A 21,491-nucleotide genomic window follows, 5' to 3' on the forward strand; every position below is an offset into this window, starting at 1 on the left:
GCAACTCTCCTAAATACAGAAAATAATTAGCTATGTAATGTACTGTCATAACAAAATTGTGGTTTACACCAATTATGTTTATCATGAAAATATACTACCTTTAAGTTTTTCCCACGCAGTGAAATGTTCTATTACCTCACTTCTTGTCTTCAAAGAAGTGAAACCTTCACAGCTAACAGTGATCAATGACCGCACCACAGAATGAGGCAGTATTTTCTAGCCTAAAATGACTTACAGGTCATTGTCCAGACAAGCACAAACAGATTCTTGAAACTGAAAACTCTGGGCAGGCTACAAAGGAATCACAAACAGAAGCACAAAGACAGAACAGGGTAGAAAGGACAATTAGAACAGCATACTTTGCAGCTTTCAGAAGCAACGTACTCATTTCAAATTAATCATTCCCACAACCATCCTCATGTTAGCTTTGAACTATCTCTAGCAATTAAGGTGATGCAGAACGGAACCAAAGCATGGTCTGATATCTGCTGGAAGAGGAGGAAGAAATACCTTTATCAGTGGAAGTACTACTGTTAGCCATAATGCCTGCTAACAACAGTTACAGTTATCTTGGGTGTGTTTACATGAACTGCAGAGAAAACAGTATAGATTTACCTAATGCAGGTGCTCTGAATACCCAGTGTAAAGTGTCAAGTGCAGTACGTGAATACAAAATAAATGTAGCCTCAGTTTGTTATGGCTAAGCAGTCAGTCTGAGCTTCCCAAAATCAGGGACTGCAGAAAACTAGAGTTTCATTTATATGTAAGTGGGAACATACCTGGAGCAGGCAAAGCCTTGCTGCATTGGTCTGCACTGGTAAATTTACACTGAATTAACGAAGAATAGGTTATGTTTGTCACTAGAGGCATGAACAACATCCTTCTGCTGTTTACAGACTAAATGGTCTGATTGCTTTAAAGTAATTCCTCTTTGCTGGACCCTCTCACCCCCAGTATTTTAGCTCTGGAAATGCAGGCATTACCTTTGAGGAAGGGTTAGGTATGAATGGGTCACATTGACAATAAGCAAAGGTATAAACAGAACTGACATTCTGAGCTCTCTTCTGTGAGACATGTGCAACAACTGTCTCAGCATAGTTTTCCAGTTCTAAAAAGATGCTATGTTGACTTTTGTTAAAGAAAAAAAGGAAAAACTTTGGAAGGAGAGCAAACACTTTGGATGGAGAAGGTATGTGGCTTAGTTATCTCAGATCACACACCTTACAACTGCTTCTCAGAACGACATGTGAGCCTGAAGTGAGAAAGCTTATTTAAAGAACTGGTGACCTCCCCACTTCTATTGCAACATACAATTTTAAAAATTGTTTAAAACTATAGTTCATAGAATCTAAAGCAAACTAACCAGTATGTGTATGGTTATTTTTCTGGAGCAATAAATCAGAAAAGAGAGTATATAACTGACTCTACTTCCGAAGGAATTCCTTTTCCAGTGCAGGTATAGCATTATCAATATTAATCACACAGATGACTGATTGCAGGAGCAAGTACTCCCAGATATAAATTCTCTAAGATTTCAGAGAGTATTACACTTTGACTGCATTTCCAGAAATATTTTTCTTATCCTTGCCAATAATGACAAAAAGTTATTTACTTGAGAAAAATATATTATGTAATAAACCCAATAACATTTAATCTCAGTTTTAGCACCTAATTCTTATGCTGTCTCCAATACTGCAATACTAGGAACGCTTCTCTTTAAAAAAATTGTCATTAAGAGCAACAGGTAAATAACAATGCAGCTGTTTTCTTTCATAAACGTATTTAGAAACTAGGCCTTCCAATGTTATTTTTGAAATTGCCACATTCACCAAGCACCTTAAGTTATAAGTATGTAAGTAATAGCTTGTCTGTCTCTGGCATGAAAAAACATCTTGTTGAATTACAGTGATCCTTGTATTCTTAGACTCCAAAACTATAACTGTTAGCAGGGAAAAAAAATTAAACAACAACAAAAGTACACAAAACGGAACAGATTAATTCTGATGCAGTACCCATTAAGTTATCATGTTAAAGAATATATATATATATAAAGCACAGACCCAATGATACATGATTTTGACAGAGAACATGCTGCTTTTGTAGCGTTTTTGCATGGTTCTCTGCACACGGAGAAATTGCAGGACATGTATACACAGGAATCTGGATTCCCAATCAGGGAGGAAGTACCTAAAAGCCAGGCGTTATCTCACCTGGCTCCTCTGCTAGCTCAGACATCAGGGCCAGATTTAGACGGCCTCATTCAAAATGACACTAACTTCCAAGAGTAGTAATGGAGTTTCTCTAGCTTGATGGGATGATGTGTGGTGGGGCATTAACATTTGTGAGGCGCAGATATGCTCAGGATGCCATAAAAAGGCGCTTAACTTTCTGAGCAAGCACAAGTGACAGGCAGAGGGACCTCGAGGCAACTGCTGGTTGTAAAAGTGCTGATTCTTTCATGTGTTACAGTGCAAAACAGTGAAAACCGAACATTATTTAAATGAATAAAAAAACGCACCACAGACACCATATCACTAAGAAAGCCAGTAACTTTACTGATTTGTCTGCAAAATACAAATTATACCTTATTTCCAGCAGGAGAATCTTTTGAAATTTTCCCATTTTTGTTCACTACAGACAGCTGAATCAAGTCCCTTGAGATACACAGATGTGGTTTAACTTAGTTATAACATCTTGTCATCTAGTGGCGACAAAGTCCAGCTTATGCCGCTGTGAGCCTCTACTTATATTTGTTGCAAATGCTTGTATGCTCCCATTTACAAGCTATTTTGTTATCACCATTGTTTTATGGAAGCAAATCCCCATGAAAGAGAAGAAAAAAAGAAAAAAAAGGATACAACAAACCATCTGAAGCAATCCAAGTGTAATGCCTGCGGTAACCCAGGTCTGATATTAGTTACTCCACAAAAGACTCTGGTACTGCATTTTGTATTATTTTTTTTTTTTTTAATGAGTTACTTAACTGACCTTTTTTGAATCAAACTGAGGTACGGATCAGTCTGAGGTATGAGCAGGGAAGGTAGAAATGCAACACCTGATTATGAAAATAATCAAACAGATACTTTTGATGCAGAAGGTCTGTGGCTCAAAGCTTGGATTGCTCCACATCTTTGGTTAAAATATATTAACAAAAGCCTTTTATTACATCTACAGTCTGAAGCATTCTAACAGACACCAATGTTCCATCAGTCCTTCAAGAGACCTGTAGTGGCAGGAAATTAATGCCATATAACTGACGACATCACAGCAGATGGCACAAACAGGAACAGATGAAGTATGCCATGTTTAGGCAACAGCCTTTATTGAGGTTTCAAGTGGCTTTTAAAAAATTACAAAGCATTTACCTTCAAGGCGAAGGAAGAAGGAAAACAAAACAGCTCTGTTAGGACTATAGGTAAAAGAGGGTATATAGGATAACACATACAATACAAAAGGGTTGACATCCTTGGAAACAGTCTATGAGTTCTTTTATTCTTATGCTAGCTTTACCTGAAAAAGATCTGAGGACAACAGATATTTTTATATTATTCATTAAAAACTGCTAAACTCCTCTTCTGGGAAAAATATAAGCCATTTTGTTATAAAACACAACTTTTGAAAAACACTGAAATGACAAAAGCTTTACTGCAAATGGGTCAATGCATACAATATACAGGTTGTGCAGATAGGGTATATCATATAATTGTCACCAGCAATTAAACACTAACTGACAACACCTTTTAATAGAGGTTAGCTTAGCTATAACAATACTTGCAGATGTCTAGAATGCCACTTCAGGTGTTTGAACTTACAATTAAGAATGTTGCCTAAAACATTATATAGCATGGGTTAAGGTAAAGTAAATGTTAATACTCTTTCAGGGCTCTGCCCCAAACTCCTTAAATACAAAGGAATCACACAATAAACCCAAATTAGCTTTGCAAATACAATAAATGGTAAGGTACAGATAAAGGAACAAGAAAGGTAGACAGTTATAGTTTACAGAAAGTGACTTCACAATCAAAGTTGTGCTTCTTATCATTAGATCAGTTTGCAAATATGCATTATCCCCCACAATTTTGCCAGTATAAGTTAGTTGCCCTCTGCAGCAGGAACAAGAGGGATGACTGGCATTTATTTTCACGTGATTCTGTTCTACTTGTGTTATACAAAAATCACTGTCAGAGTTAATATAAATTGCCCAGGCAATACTTTTCACGCTACTTTCTGCTTAGTTACGTGCAGTAATATATTACACTGCATCTTCGTTAAATATGGTATCTTTCCTTTTTCATGCGTTGCTGAGGCAAATCGCAAGGTAAACTATTAATATGGCTATTCTTCATATATCAATAGACCAAATCCCCTTCCCCACTGACAAGTTTCTACTACAATACTGATAAAGTTGTATTTTTTTTTGAAATGACAAGGTACATTTGTGATATATTTGCATATTTTTGACACACCAAAGTTTAAAATTCTCAGAAGAGAATATGAGTATAGGTTCATCTGAAGGTGAAGAAAGTGGTTTCAAAAACAGTTTTTTTGTGTTTTAAAATTAATTATGGGCCCCATTTTACCTTTTTTTTTGTTTTGTTTTGTTCCTTTTTTTTTTTTTTTTTAAACATGCGTATCTTTCTTTACCCTGCAGATTGCTACACGAGATAAGATGGATGCATCAGTAGCACAGTATTCTGCTTAAAGAGTTTCCAGATTATGCACTAGCCCCTGCACGGCTGAGAGTGCCTGTAAGGCAGGCTTCTATAAAGTCATGATAAGTGAAAAGTGTATGTCCTAATGCACACTGTAGTCTGTTCATCATCCTCTACTACAGAGAGGTACACTCTATTATTGAGCAGTGAACAGCAACTGCATGTATAGGTGGGAAACAGAGTGTGGATTTCCCTTAACAAAATATTCTGTGTTGATATTTAGGTCTCGCAGCTATATCCTTCATCATAGTGTCAATGTATGTAGGTAAGAGTTGGAAGGAGTCTTGGAAAAAGAAGAAATATTATAGTTTTACTATGGCACTAACATTTTGCTTAAATACTTTCTCCCTTCAACAGAAAGGTTGAACTGAAACATTTGAATACACCATTTTCTTCTAATAAACAAGAGGGACAGAGGGACTTAAAGAAATGATACATTCCCTCTGGTCAATCTATTGTATTCAAAGGAACAATATGAGGCAGGAGAAAACATGGGTGTCACACGCTGAAGCAAATCTTGCTACGGTGCAAATACATAGGGAGCGTTGTTCAACAACGTGCCCACTGTGAGATGATGCAACCGCAGACGTCCTTAAGAACCAGGGATCTGATGGCCAGTGTTGGCTGTAATGGTCCTGATGATCTCTCTAAGAGTTTTAAATCTGTGAGAGAGGGGAGTAATCTTTACAACAGGCATGTTTGTGCCGATTCCTCCCTTTAACTCTCCCTACTGCTTCTGCAAATATTTACCTGCACTCACATAACTGACAGCCGTTAGAGCTGTACACCCAATTCTGACAGGCAGAATACCAGCTTCATTAACGAGAAAGGGCCAAGTTATGCCACTTTGTCATTTAGTCCATGGAAAACTACAAGATACGCAGGACATTAAGTAATAGAAGGGCCCTTAACTTGTTACAATGCACAAAACAGCATGAAAGAACTAATCAGTATATACAATGGATCGCAGTTCACCCAACTGATTGTAAAATGCTGTATTAAAATGATTTAAGTTGTTACACCATGGGTAAATTCTAACTTTTTACAGATCAGTCTTTGAACGGCTGACTTTGATCTGTAAAATGTATACCCAGTAAAAGAAAACTGAAAGAAAATAGTTAAATGTGCAACTGCACAAATATAATTCCCCACTATTAAGATAACAAAAACTTTTGCTATTACCATAATTATTATATATATTAGAAAGCTATACACAAGCATGTTAATTTCACAGATTTTTTTAAAAGATTCTTAATATTTTATATAATTAGAAATACACATTTCAAAAACAAAACTTCTGCAAAGAGAAAACAGTTATCTTGGTTAGCAAAGCATGGAGTTCTTCATGGCTTAGGGTAGTGCTTTCTATACAAAAAGTCCTTTTTGTTTGTTTCTTCAGGACTGTTTAAAAGATTAGCGAAGCTATCAAGGAAAAAAGAACACATTTTGGCTTAAGGAAACTACAAAAGCCACAAATGCTTTGCAAACTCTGTCTTACTTTTTAATATGAAAATAAGCAAAATGTAATGTACATATTTTTATATTTTTTTATTTAATAAGTGATGCAGACCCAGAATTTTTAAAATTAAATATGTTAGCCCTCGAACTCAACATTTTTACAAGTATGGTCCTCTTTAAATGTTTTGATCCTTTTAAACTGAGTGCCATACTCTAATGATATGCCTGCATGTTTGTAAGCATTTTCGGTATGTTAGGTGACCCAGTCTCTTTCTGGCATCAATTCATGGCCACCCAACTGCTGGGTCTGTCAAAACATCTGTACATTTTCTATACGTTGCATAACAGCTGCTTTCTCTCTCAGTAAAGATCTGCCATTTCTGGCAAATGTTTTCGTTTTGTCTATTTACATGTAAATAACGTTGAACCTGCAACATGACACTATCTATTGTAACATACATTTTGCAAGGGAGCACAACAGTGAAAAGAAGTTAGCCTTAAAATCTATTTTGTACAAGTGTTCTGTTGTACAACTCAAGTGCTAAGCTTATCTCAGCATTTCTGTTTATCCTTATACTGTATCACTGAGGCAATTTAAAAGTACTTTTACAAAACAGAGTACCTGACTTTTTTTTTCCACACACGGCACATATAATGCATATCGACCCCCCCCCCCCGCCCCATTAAGGTATAGCACACACACACTGCAAGAAAAAAAACTAATAGGTAATAATGTTATCATGTCGCCCATCCCTCAGAGAGCCGCATGCGCTTGACAGAGGGGCTTTCCCTTTCGTCCGGCGAAGGTCTGGTGAGTCCAATGGGGGAGTGGAATTCATTCCGGTGATCTTCTCGGTCACTTCCATCGTAGGAACTGCTACAGCTGCTCAAACTGTCAACAGGAGATCTCCCCGCCTCATGGCGCGTGTGCTGTGGGTATCTCGAGGGTGTGGTGGTACGGTCTCTAGGAGGAGAAACAGGTTCTGACTTGATGTTGAGGCTTTGAGTAGAAGGCAGGGAGAGATTTGTACTCTGAGATAAATGAGTGCTAGTGCAAGCTCTGTAGGAGGAAAGGAAACCCAGTTACAGACGGAGGAGGCATGGAGCCCCCAGATATGCACAAACACTCACACAAAACACCAGTGTAAAGGCTCGCGCAGGACCAGAGAGCATGAGGACTGTTTTCTGGGCAGAATTCACAAATTCAAAGAGATGAAAGCATCACAACAAATGTGGTCAGCCTGAGTGGCACATGCCCTCGGTTTGAAAGGAGGTCTTGCTTTCAATCTCTCTCTCTCTCTCTCTCCTTTTTTTGACTCAAGTGTCAACAAATTTTGGAAGGCGAGCCTTTGCACTGTTGGAACCACCTGCAGGTTTCTTTATAACTAATGCTTGTGTGTGTGTATGCACCGGCTGAGACAGGGGAGGCATGGACTTTCTGCTGGGATTAATCCAATTAGTTTGAATGCACCCAACTATTTTTATTGCTGTTCATTTTGACATGCAACTTCTAATGCAAAACAGAAACAAAAATTTGGGCCAGGTACATTTTGTACCTTTCAGAATGGAGTTGAAATTACTGGTCCTAGGATTGACACTAAAAAATTACCACAGGCAGACAAGGATTTAGGTACTGTTTTATGGTTTAAATCTATGAATTCATAACTCAATCCAGAATGCTTTTGAATATACTACCAAAGAGAAGCTGAAGAGTAGTGGAAGACGTCAGAGGATTGTACTGTTTGCCTGTAGGAAAGCCCAGCTCAGATGATGCTCCTAGCATCAAGAGAAACTGCTACACTAAAGCTTTTTCAAAGGCAAGCTATATACCTATTCCAAGTTCATTTTCTGTGGTTTTGTGTGGGCAGATAGTGGCAGAGGAAAGCTGAAGCAGGCAGGGAGGAGAGTGAATACTGAGAAGGTGCTTTATCTCTATGGAGAAATGAGATTACTTGCATCTGCAGGATGTTTTGTACAAAAGCACCACCTCCTGGTAAAAACTGACTTTTCTCTTCATTATTAAAATAGAGTTCTCAACATGCAGTTCCCATTATGTTCCACTTCAGGGACCATTTGCTAGGCTGAAGTTAGTGTCTAACCCTAGACAGCTGTGTGGTGTTTAGCTGCCTGCCGGGTTAAACCACAACACACAGTTTCAAGGTTTCTACTCGTAAGTATTTATACAGGGGGAGACTGAAGGCAGTAGGGGCAACATGGGGCAGGCAACTTGGCCTCATAAGATTTTAAACCCAAATGGATGGGCAGGCATTTTTACTACAAGCAGAAGAAATTGGCATTTGGAAGTAATATTTAGGCATGTAGAAGAAAAAACTAACTTTAGATGGGGTCTCTTCATATATTGAAATATTCCACTTTTCCTGATACCTCAACAGGGAGCTAAGCTTTATTTAAGCAACATTTACTACAACTTTGATGAAAGACAAAATGTTTTCTTTTCTTCTGACAGACTTAAAATGGAACTATATGGCTTCAATATTGAATGATATCAGCTGCTTTTATCAGGAATTATTACAGTCTTTAATAATGGATGGATCTTGTTAGAAAACAGGATGTTCTACCTCCAATTGCTTTTATCTACCTTTCATTCCTATACAGATGAATGTGCCAAATTTGCAGAGATCCCTTTCACAAGTCACAGAGTTCATGAGTAATAGCCCTCACGATAGCAGCAAATGCAGGCTTTTTTTTTTTTTTTTACAAAGAGGACATTTTCTTTGCTTTTGTAACTACTAAATTAACACATATAAGAAACTGTAAATATCAGACTTCATCGCTCCAATTTAGTAAAGTATTCCACTCTTCCTGAAAACTTGTTGAAAAGAATCCAACAAGAACCAAAAATACATTTCTGAGGGTTTTTTTTTTTTGTTGTTGTTTTTGTTGGTGGTTTTGGGTTTTTTTTTTGCTTTTCATTTCCAGTGACTTTATTTTTCAGTTGCTTAGGAGATACTAGGACTTCACCTGGGAAAAAAGGCTGCCAGTTCCAGTTTAGCATGTGTGATAAAATTACATGAGATTTTAGATGCCAAGCTTATAGCTAAACCTGAAAGTCCCATAATAAAGGATGGTGGAGCCTGGGGATTGATTTAGAAGTGTTTGATATGAGCAGATGACATGTCACTTTGCAAAGCTGGGGACAGCTAAAAAAACCCATGTTAGTTAAAACCAACCATACTCAGTCAAATTTGTTCACATGGAACATACTTGCATTCTATTGCGTGACAGCCCCCAAAGGAACAAATCTAGAGGTATAAGCTGCATTTTTAATGAAATAGATCTAGTTTTGCTGTACTGCAATGTTGCTTTTTTAATAGTGTTTCAGAAGTGAGTATGAGAATGCATCTCTATAGACTTTTCCTTAGATTCTTTGTGATTCGTCAGCAGGGTTATGTAAATACCTGGCATACAAATTTGTGGTAGTTTTAAAAATGCTACAGGTTGATCTGCATTTTGAATACTTTTTTGTGAATGGAAAAAAGGTTAAGAAGTCATTTTGGCAGGTCAGGACTAAATTTTTGAGGCTTAAAACAATATAAATAATTAAAGGAATTATTTTGAGTCATTAATTTTTTTTTCTTTTTAAATATAGTCTTTTTCTGCTACAATTATTTCTGAATTTTAATATCTGGTTTGGGTGACTCATTTACATTATTTCATTACAATTCTCTGAAACATCTTTACGAGAATCTCATCTAAGCAAAAATGGTCAATTACAAGGGAAATTACTGTTACACATAGATCTGAATGGTGAAATAGTACATACCTAGGTGCAGTCTTTAGACCCATATTCTAAACAAAGGATTAACCTCTATTTAAAATAGAAGCTGTACTATAAAAAATGAGAATTCTGTTGCTACAAAATGATTTCTTCTTGTGCATGCATGTGTGTGACTGTAGAAACAGCTGTTTCAATGTATATCAGCTGTATCAATGTATATTTTACACTGTTGCTTCATATAATTAAGTAATTTTTGTCCAGCCATGCCTTATTTTCATCCTTTGAAACCTACACTAAGTTCACTGGAAAACAAACAGGTTTTGAATATGGAAAATCCACAGAGAAAATAAAGCAAAACACTTCAAAGGATTGCTTATAATTCTAAGAACTCAGTAACTGCCACACAGTCTGCTCATGTTGACGTAATCACCTTTTCCCACATATTGTATGGAAACATTTCATTTTATGGGGACAACAAAGAAAATCAACGTTTTATTTTTACACAGCAGTTCCTATTGAGACCAGTGTAGTGAAAATGTGACATTTATTTAGAATGCAACAGCCACACAGGAGAAATGCTGGTTCCTATCTGGGTTCAACACTGAACAACTACACAGCTCTGTGGTGTAAGAGTAGGGAGGCAAGTCAGGATGCAATGAGCTTGCAAGAGGGTTTAGTCCTTGCTGATGCCAGTGAGATTAGTTCTGTGTGTGTCTCCATCTATTCAAATCTCCAACTGGTAAGGAAGCTCAGCATGCACAGATAGAAGTGCAGGTCTGAGTAGGTGATGAGTGAGGACATGAACACACACCAGATAGGTTTTTACAGAGGCAGAAAGTGATCTATTGAAGGAAGAAAAAGCTTCACATCCCTTTTCTTTTATGCCCACACTTGCTTCTCTAAATTAGTTCACCTCCTCACTTTGTATAATTTTTTTCCCCATAAATATATATAAGGAACCATTGAAAATTCACTGCAAAATTTAGTTATGTAGCTTTAGTTATGTGCTAGTCTATAACTAGGAGAGTAGAGGACATTTTTGAATTGCTAGCAATGAAACCTTCCTCCCTCCCCTCTGTTCTTTCTGGTAAAAGCAAAGTTATTTTTCATATTTTTTGATCAATGTAAAAGCAGAATAAGAATTTCTGTGTCAAGATATTTTGATTAGCTGTCCTGGTTTTGGCTGGGATAGAGTTAATTTTCTTCCTAGTAGCTGGCATAGTGCTGTGTTTTGGATTTAGTAGGAGAAGAATGTTGACAACACACTGATGTTTTTAGTTGTTGCTGAGTACTGCTTATGCCAGTCAAGGACTTTTCAGCTTCCCATGCTCTGCCAGGTGCACAAGAAACTGGGAGGAGGCACAGCCAGAATAGTTGATCCAAACTGGCCAAAGGGCTATTCCATACCATATGCTCATGCTCAGCATAGAAACTGGGGGGGGTTGGCCAGGAGCAGCGATCGCTGCTCAGGAACTGTCTGGGTATCGGTCGGCGGGTGGTGAGCAATTGCATTGTGCATGACTTGCTTTGTATATTGTTATTATTATTATCATTATTACAATGTTATTATTATCATTGCTATTTTACTTTATTTCAGTTATTAAACTGTTCTTATCTCACCCCAGGAGTGTTTCTCACTCTTACTCCTCCGATTCTCTCCCCCATCCCATCGGGGTAGGGGGAGTGAGCGAGCGGCTGCGTGGTGCTTAGCTGCTGGCTGGGGCTAAACCACGACATTAGCTCTCACATGTTAAGGTCTACACTTTAAAAATAAATTTCTAAATAAAGAATAATATGAAACTGAAAAACTTGGAACATCTTGTTTACAATGGTGGCATAAGAAAAAAGGCTCAATCCTAACTATACAAGTCTTTTATTCAAAACAAGGAAGTTGGCAGAACCAATACAAGTTCACAAAACATGATGTTACTGCACCTAAATTTTTCAGTAAAAATGGTTCAATGGAGAATACTTGCCTATATCTAGCTATGGCTATTACCTAATCAAAATTAATCATTGCTAAGTAATAAGCTTGCTATGTAAGAGTCACAGAACAATATGCATAAATTTGGACAATTTTTTGTTCAGGTAGGTAGAAGTTTGGAGATAGTTCTTTTATGTAAACAATTATCTATACCGAAGATTCGTCAGATGAAATATTGTTTCCATGTTTGCACTTCTATTTTAGGAAAGCCAAAATTTCACCTGTGGAAGATACTTCAGGAAGAAAAGATTCTCTCTTAGACTAGGAAATATGGATGAAAGAGAACATTTTCCATATAATGGACTTGTGCCTAAAAAAATTAGATCATTTATTTCAAAGTTTGGAACGGCCTTCCCTTCTGGTTAGCAGCAATTAACTTCTGATAGACTCTTTGGTCCATCTTAAATAAGCCATAACCCTCCCTGTAATGTATTGCTCCATTGCAGCAATATTCAGACAAAATCCCAAAGTTTTGGGAGGGACTGATTTTCAATAGAATTTGTGTGTATTTTTTCCAGATGTAGACCTAGTTAAAAATCCATGAAAGTACTATTTTGCTTTTTAACCTAAAAAGTTGAAAAGTCTGAATTATTTTAATGTCCAAATCATATCAAAACAGGCTCTACATTGTTATCCTATTCACCAGGCTCAGCAAAAGGCTAAAAGCTGCACAGACAGGGAAAGCGAACCACTCCCAAGTCCTCAGGTATCTGCCCTGAAGCCCACTGGCACTAGTATGCTTGCTAATTGCAGAGTCAGCATGAAGAGTTAGGTTGCAGAGATCTCCAATTATCTTAAAGATGGTTCTGACAGTGCTGCTGAAATTGTTAGGGACTTATCTGGAGCAAGCTAATACATCTAACCATACCCTATTCTATGACTAACCATATTCTTCTGCCATGCATTGAGGAAGCAGAGCTGGTTTTCACCTTTAGGCAATGGTGAAAAACAAAACCTGGTGGAGAACTAGGATGTCTCTTCCAGTAACTGTTTTCTCACAGGTCTTTACAGCCTACTGTTACCAACAAACACCTCACAGTTGCCAAATCTTTCCACTATATGACCTCACTCAGCACAGGGATTTGAGTTGTCAAACCCTTTTTAGATGGATTTTCTCAAATACCTGGGGATGACTATAATTTTGTGTGATTAAGTTTTAATCTTTGTGCAAATTCTAGCTCAGGTTGACATGGACTGAATATGTTCTCTATAATTTCCAGTCTTTCAAATAATCCAAAAATTGGTACAGGTGCTTTTGCATGTAGAACTCAGTGACTAAGACAAAATAAAGTAATGCTTATGGTTTTCTGCAGAGATAGAAGACTTCTCTAGAACTGTCAGTGAAGCAGTTTTCATAGCTGAATTCATTTACAAATCACTGAAAGAATAATAATAAAAGTAGCAACTCAGAATGTATTCCACAAGCCAAAACCATTACACTTCGACATTCTGTGATATGAATTAGAAACAGATGACGATGTGTGACATATCTGAAAAGGCATGTAGTTAGTTTAGAATTTAATTTATACTTTTTGGTTAACCAAATAGCCTTATTACATTCTTTGGTACACCACTGCAAACAATAAGCTTATTGTAAGGTTATACATTGACATCTAACGTGAGTTTTCAATTTATTTGAGTCTTTATGTCTTTAGCTGTACAATTAGCCTGAATGTTGCCCCAGAAACAGTGCAAACTCAAAAAGGAAGAACTGTAAGAGAAAGGTATTAAGACTATTTTTTCTAGCACAGCAACTATTTCAGTTGTATGTTTTCATGTAGTTAGTAACTATATATGTTTATTTATATAGAAATGAGGTTTAAAAAAAATCTTTGTTTCCTCTGAAACACTTGTACAGCTGTCCTTTAAAAACACAAACTCTCTGTACATGGTAAAGAAATTACAGTAAGTTACAAAAAGTGGTCAGATAAATTAGAAGGAGAATTTTGAAGTTTAAGCCACATTTGTAGTTTTAAATAGTTTCACATTATGGCAACAATTTTGCAAAAAAATTGGAGCATATGTGCAACACCTTTTTCTTGGGGAAAAAAAAGTTTACTTTTCAAATGCATGTGAATTACATTTCTTCTCATAAATACACTCCAGCTGTTTTCAGCTTCTATTTTTATAATGAAAACTTCTAAAATTCAAACATGTCTAGCCATACCTTAGGCTACGTGTGGTGTGCTGGTGAATGCCTACGGACTTACTCAATAGAAACTGCAGATACCAGGATTTTTTAAAATCATAAAGTTCACTTCAATGAGCCAATAGGTTGCTTTTTCAAGAATGCATTAGGTGACTTCCCTGTGTGAATTTTCACACTTCTAAAAATCCTGAAATTATTTAGCAGTGTGCTTCACCAATCTTGAATATGTCTTGAAATTAGCCACTAGAGGGCACGAATACCTATCCTCCTCAACATAGGCTAATCACAATGAGTTTTGTTGGGCTTATGGTTCTTAGGTCTAATTATGTTATTTGCTTGTAGAAAACATTTCCAAAGAAATGAAACTTGAATGTCAGAGCTGAGCAGAAGGGCGTATGTGATTATTATATAAGGTTAAGGCTTAATCTCAGGTCAAATCACTACATCACTCTTACTTGATTAAAAATATTTAGAACATTTTCAAGTTTCTGCTATAGTAACTGGAAATAAAAAGCATAAATGGCAAAATACATCAACAGCACAATACAAGTGTTTAGTTTCATCTTTAGTAGTGAAATAAAATGCTATTTAAAGAAATAAAGAGTAAAACATGAACAGTAGTCTTTACTACACTATTGAGAAAATGTCATGGACAGCATATTTCATTGTAGCTACCTAGCAAACTTTTCATGAAATATGTAGTTCCAGTTTTGGGAAATGGAGCTTTTACATAAAGTAAATATGTGCTTACATGTTGTCTTGATATAGTTCAGATTTGGGATTACTGGGGAGACTGAAGTTACTGTAGAACAATAAAATAAAGAAAACACTGCTTACCCCAATTGACTGAGGGCAGATGGTGGCATGTTATGTAGGTGTTGCTGTTGCCAGCCAGTCACAGAACCAAGATGAAGAGCACTGGCTGTATTAAACCCAGAGAGAGATGATATATCTGCACTACTCAGAGAATATTCTAGATTTGAAAACAGAAAAGACAATAAATAAAAGGGAATTAAAGAGGAAGCAATTAAACTGTAACTAGCAAAATAATTTTCACATGTCACTTTATAACCCTTTTAATTACTTACACCAATCACATTAAGTTGTAGCAGAAAATGTAGACCTTCCTCTCCCCTCAACTCATTAACGGGAGCAAATAATGCACCAATAATTACTCTGTAATTTAGCAGGGCTTTTCTGGATCTGGAAGATCCAAAGCATTCTTAGCTTGTATAACCACCCTAACTACAGGTGCATTCTCACAGAGTCAAAGACATGAAAAACATAATAATATTTCAGTTACAGTCTTCCTTGCAGAACCCAGCAGGCAGCCTGGTCTGAACAATGTACATCTTCTCTAAGAGCATTGGATCTGTACACCAGCACGCTCTATACAGCAGCAATGTGCAATGGGAACTGGAAAGGATCTCCTGAGGCTTCATTTCTAGTCTCTCCCAGGTAACTCTGTGATAGCCCACAAAGTTACTGAATTCCATTTTGAAGCCAGTGAAGCTGCTTGCTCCCACTACCCTTATGACTTCAGGAAGGTGCACTCAACTACACAAAATTCCTTGTGGTATTAACAGGATTAAGAAATGTCTTTTAAGCTACATTTTTTATTAAAGCAAATGAAAGAAAGCTATCAAAGCAGTTTTCCATTCTAACAAAATAGCTAACTTTTAAATAGATGTCTCAAGTTAGTGACAGATACAGAATAAGTAAATGCAGTGCAAAAGCATATCAGCTATGAATTTTTCAGTTTCTCTCAACAAACATTAGCTAATTCATTAGTACTGAGACACACATTTGTCAGCATCTTGCTCCTTCCCCCACCCTTTACATCCTGCGCCCATACTTACCAGTACCATATGTTGTTGAGATGGCTGATGGGTATCCTCCCATCCCTTGCCCTGGTAGAGTAGGAGTTGCTACGGAAACCACTGGAGTAGCCAATGACTGAGCAGACTGGGAGTTATTTATCCTCTGATTCTTTTAAAGTAAGTAAAATAAACATATTATTGACTAGTTTTAAGCCAGCTGAGTGCATTAGCTTTCTAGGTATGTTTTGTGCATGAGAAACACAAGCTGATACAAATTTCTAGAAATTAATCGTTTAACATGTGGCTTTTATGAACTCTGCCAACCCTATCATTTACAAGCCTTCAAGAGACCAGTTGTCACCATAGTAACCCATCACATCAGTATCTCCTAGGTAACTGAACTAGTAACAAGATTGCTTTTATTGTGGGGAGAAGAACAGATCGTGTGGAGAACTAATGAAATATGTAAACTCTATGGCCATCGTTTTCCTTTCCACTCAAATTAAAAAAAAAAAAAAAGGCAAAAAAATCAAAAGAAAAAACCCCAAACCCAGCCCTACTGGATTTGATGCTTTGAAAGTGAGGGGCACCCTGAGATTGCTGAACACTGAACTCTTACCAGCAGATGGTGCTCTGACTACTTCGGTTTTTGTGCAATAAAACAATCTTCGAGAGCGTTAGGTAGCACAGCAGTTACACGCTTATCTTTAACTCCGCGGCACTAGAAGTTGCACTGTAAAAACTGCACTACAGAACTCTAATCTTGTGAGTGGCAAGATAAAATGACCATAAAGCCACCAAAAAAATGTCATAAGGCTGCACCATCTTCAGCAACACAGGTTTACATGCTCTCAAAGCAACAGCAACAAGAAAGTTTTATTCTAGCATGCATAATTTGAATATGTGCAACAACTGCACCTGGCCTTCCATATTGCTAAATGTCAAAAATTATGATGACCTTTTTGTTCACAAAATAGTTATGGTAAAGTTTTCCATTTTATTTCAACCAACACTTTACCTATGCAAGTATCAATCATACAAAAGAACTGATTTTCTTTTCCTTGTTATTAAGATGAACATCACTACCACTTACCAGAAGCAGATCAACATCCTCAGACTGAGTGCATAGGAAAGGAGCATTAAAAATTAGTGAATATAAATATTTACCAGGATGCAGATTTCTAGCCTAGGGAATAGCTTAATCTGATAGGGGCAGCAAATTAAAGACTTTCTGAGCATAGTTTGGAAAAACAACACGTGATAGATCTCCTCTTTGTCCTTCTAATGGGATGTTTGTTTCAACTGTGAGGACAACCTACCCTGTTTTCAGAACAAGACTTTCTCTAAGAATTCATTATTTCTTCTACAGCCCCAGTGGCTGCAGACTGTGTTACTATACCTGGTTTCAGGAGACCTGACTATTCACAGAATCCCTTGGAAAGTATCAGTTTTAAGGACCTTGGAATAAATCATTTGATGCAGACAGCTTGTCACTGCCTTGGTTGACTTTGAGCATTGCCCTGTAGGAGACTATTTGTTACTTATCCTCTCAGAAGGCAGCATCACATTTATGGAGGGTTTTAGTTTGATGTTCAAAGTTAATTTATTATGCGTCAAGCTGAAGTAGCCAACTTGGAAGTTGTTTTAATAGTGTCTGTTACATAATGAAAAATATGTTTCTAGTGTCACTTAAATTTACCATCAAGATCCTTTTTAAATTAAGCTCACTTTCAATGTCAAATCACTCACGAAACATTGACTTGCAACCACTAGCCGACTTTCAGAAGGGAACTACAAGATATGCACACGACACTTTCATGATTCAACCTTCTAGCATAATAGCCTGCCTGAATTTCTTTAATCCTGGCAGGAGATACAGCAGTTTCATGCTCCTTTTTATCCTGCCCTATATATTTACTTCTTATCATTACAAAATTTGGCCTTCGGAGCGCAGAGCAATAGAGTTCAAATTAATTTATTTGTAGTTAATCTCCCATCTGCTGAGAGTCTGTGTGGCTAAATATTTAAGAAAAACATAGTAGGTTAGGAATACTCAGGGTTAAATTGAGCCTTTATAACAAATCCAGGAAAGGCTCTTCCAGTTACTAGGAAAGCGAGTGCAGAAGTTTAGACTGTGCAGGACACAGTTCCTATTTTGCAACTCAATAGAAAAAAGGGAGGAAGTAAATACGACTTCATAAAAGCAATCGAACAGGCTCTGCCTACATCCTCAGCTAGATATCAAACCTTAAGGTTAGACAGAAAGACCAAACAAGCAAGAATGTGGAATGTTATTCTGCTGATTTTAGTTGCTTGAGCAGGACTTGAAATTCCTAAATATCTCTTAGCTGAAGGAGATAAAAAGAGCTTTGAAAATGCATTACCACTGATGGCATTGTATTCTTGCTGCCAGGTGGAATAAGCACACGGAGATCTGGTTTACGGTTGTTCATTCCCAAATTCATTGGAGGTGGAGATTTTGCTTGCATATTCTTGTTCAAGTTGCCAGGTGAGACCAGCAGACCTGGTGAGTTGCGGGGGTTGCCATATCCATTTCCTGTTTAGGTAAAAAAAAAAAGAAAAGAAAAAGGAGAAAGAATGATTATAAACTCCAAAGTATTTCTTAAGACTGAATACTAAAAATGTCAAATAAAAAAGTTCAAGGCAAAGACCTGTGCCACGTAATGTATTTTTATAGGAAAATACTACACATGCCATATTTGGAACAACTGCTCTTAAAATGCTTTCTCTCATGGCAGCTGACATCTTCGTGGTGTGCTGAAATTAACTTGATTATACGACTCTGTTTACAGTACTACAGTATAAAGCATAATATACTGTGGACTCAAAGCAGCCAAGATCTAACACTTGCCTTACAAGAGAATCAGGAAAGGCAGACAGTCTTATGGCTTAAAAAAATGTCAAAGCTATGCTGTGTTTTCTTGACAACTACAGAGGATTCTGCCTTGCCTGACTCAGCCCTTTCCAGGTCATGATTTTGTTTTGTTTTTAAACAAAGGATGAGTATAGCAAGGCTATAATTTCCAGAACAGGCAAGGGGAGGAATAGGAAGATTCTTAAATGTTTTTGGCTCTCTTTCACCACACTTTTTGGACCTGATTCTGTCAACAGTAAAGTCAATGGGAGCAAGAGCATAACCTTATTTGGAAAATACCACCGCATCTTTCATCTCCATCTCTCTGCTGCTTTCTGCAGGCCCCAGGAATGATTGACAGGCAAATGCTTCATTTGCCTTTTTCAGAAATGGGTTTCCTTCTCTCACCACATAGTACTGACAACTGTATATCCGTAAGGTTACTGACCTACCGTTCCACTAAAAATGAGACCTTCCTATTTCATCCACCTAATTTCACCTCCTACCCACACAAAGTCTGGGGAAAGAGATGACTTTTTAGTGTAGCCTTGAAATTCTGTCTGCCCAGGCTCGAGAGAGAGAGAGAAACTGCCCAGTCATAGAGAGGGAATACCATGAAAACTTGTACAGAAAGAGAAAACTTTCACGGATCAATACCAAGAAAACAAATGCTAGGGGAGACTTTCTGTTCTGTGCTCATCGTTTGTCCACAGCTTGCAAGGTGTGACACACAACATAGAAATAGTGTGGGAAGATGAGGTAGTGAGTGTGGCAGAGCCCTATGAGTTAGAAGCCCTGGACCTTCAAATTTCCTTTGTAGTCCCAAAGTCAGTGAAGAACTCAGTATCTCACTTTTTTCCACATGTGAAAGGGGGTTTACAGCCCTAAAGGACATAAATGGATTATGGAACTACATTTGATAAAGTCTATGAGATGGGCGTAAAAATGACTGTACATGAGAATGAATCTGTCTTCTAGTAAGGATAATGAAGTGTGTCCAAGCATGACTAACATTATATCATGTCTTTAATCTGCAAGCACATGTATTTATCAGATCAGCAAATTCATGGGAAAAAGAAAAAATCTGTCAAAGGCTACTAAATACAAAAACACCACTTCAAGGTCTGGAAGACCCTGAACTGTGAACACTAGGCTTAGGACACAGGAAAAGTATCACAAAGTGCTTGACTTCCATATTTGTGAGGTACTTTTAGTCATAGGTCTGGCCTGGCTTGTTTATTCTCATGCTTTTTATTATCATGATCTCCCATGCCTTTGCAAAAAGGAATTAAGATGAAAACTTAGAAGCACTCAGATCACTTCAGAGATTTTGTATTAAAATATTTTTCATAGTTAATCTTGTTGTTTATTTCCTTAATAATATCTTACAGTTAGTGAGATAAAATGAGTTAATGAAAAAAAGTGTATTTTACACTTATCAAGCTAAAATAGCAGAACACTGTCAAGAATTTTCCATTTTGTGTCAGTAGGCTTTTTTTTTAAAGTGAACAATTGCTCTCAACATGGATTTGCTACATATTATGCTCTAATTAATGCTATGTGTTACTAGAGGCATTGAAATTAGAAGGGGTGTTTTGAATATACAACATTTTCTTCTAGAAACTACAGTGCCTTTTAAAAGTTGAATTTTTACAAACTGAATACTGAAAAACTAATGTCGCGGAGAAGTGATCAACAGAAGAAACTGAAGCAAAAGGAGGGTTTCTCTGGTGCTGGTTTCATACAGGAGCTATTTTACCAACAGGAAGTAAAACTGCCTTGTGAAATCTGTTGTATGACAAGCATTTGTTCAGAGAGTGAAAATGAAGCTGTTTGAAGAAGCAGCATATTTTTTTTTAGTTCTACAATAGGCAGCTTAAGATATTTAACGAAACAGCATGCACTGTAATCTATATGTTTGTTTCTGTAGTTGTGATTTTCAGAGAATAGAAACCCTATGAGAAAGAACTCCCATTTTCTACATAAGATTTACTTAATATAATTTACTATTAAAAATTAAGAGAAAGAATGTATCTGCATAAAACTTTATTCTTCAGAAACTTTTGTCTGACCTTTAAATTATTTACCTACTGATGTAAAATATGTTGAACAGTGATAACACTTCTTACATTTATATTTTTAGAACACCAAATTATTTTTAAGAACTACTGCAATCTTCTCTTTACCAGTAGATTTCTGCTGTTCATGGCATATTATGCCAGCTAGCACTTTGGAGCCATATAATAACCATTCCTCTTTCCAGCCACCAAATTGTTATTCTTTTGGTATAATGTGGCTTCAGGAATGTAAGACTGTGGACCTTAAACCAATGATACAGAAACCCATCATTTGAAAATCAATGATGAATGCATGCGTGCGGTTTACAGTTAAGAAGAGTCTGCATTTAAACCAGCTCTTTAAACTGTATCCTCTTTACTCAGAAAGCTGTGGCCTGCTCTGAGGCAGCTGTCCCACCTCCAGATAAATCCACCGAAGAGAATGGCCTTATTTACATTCAGAGGCAAAAAAAAAATGTATAAGACTTCTAATATACAAATTAAGCCTTCCTTCATCCTATACTTTAAAATTATACTCTGCTTGGACAATTATCAATTTAGATGTGACTGTACGCAGAACATCACATTCCACTATCCACTTGAAAGCCTAAAAATTATATGTCATGTATGAATGGATTTCCTGATTATAGATTATAAGAAAATGAAAAACAGATGGATTTTAGAGCAAGTTGGCTTT

The 21,491-nt window shown here is 36.9% G+C and overlaps 1 protein-coding gene across 3 annotated transcripts in view; it reads right to left on the reverse strand.

Moving 5' to 3' along the window:
- Positions 1–6,908: 6,908 nt before the first annotated feature.
- Positions 6,909–21,491, reverse strand: part of MEF2C (myocyte enhancer factor 2C) — a 123,033-nt gene continuing 108,450 nt past the window's right edge. For 2 of the 3 annotated variants that reach the window (XM_075727214.1, XM_075727212.1), the window contains 4 exons: positions 18,247–18,419; positions 15,902–16,031; positions 14,880–15,015; positions 6,909–7,134 (listed from right to left, as the gene is read on the reverse strand). In XM_075727214.1, coding sequence (XP_075583329.1) covers positions 6,909–7,134; positions 14,880–15,015; positions 15,902–16,031; positions 18,247–18,419 — 665 coding nt within the window. Of the gene's footprint in view, positions 7,231–14,879; positions 15,016–15,901; positions 16,032–18,246; positions 18,420–21,491 lie in introns of all 3 variants that reach the window. The other variant, XM_075727213.1, reaches the window with a different exon arrangement.

Source organism: Pelecanus crispus, chromosome Z (genome assembly GCF_030463565.1).
Source record: "Pelecanus crispus isolate bPelCri1 chromosome Z, bPelCri1.pri, whole genome shotgun sequence".
Lineage (NCBI taxonomy): Eukaryota > Metazoa > Chordata > Aves > Pelecaniformes > Pelecanidae > Pelecanus > Pelecanus crispus.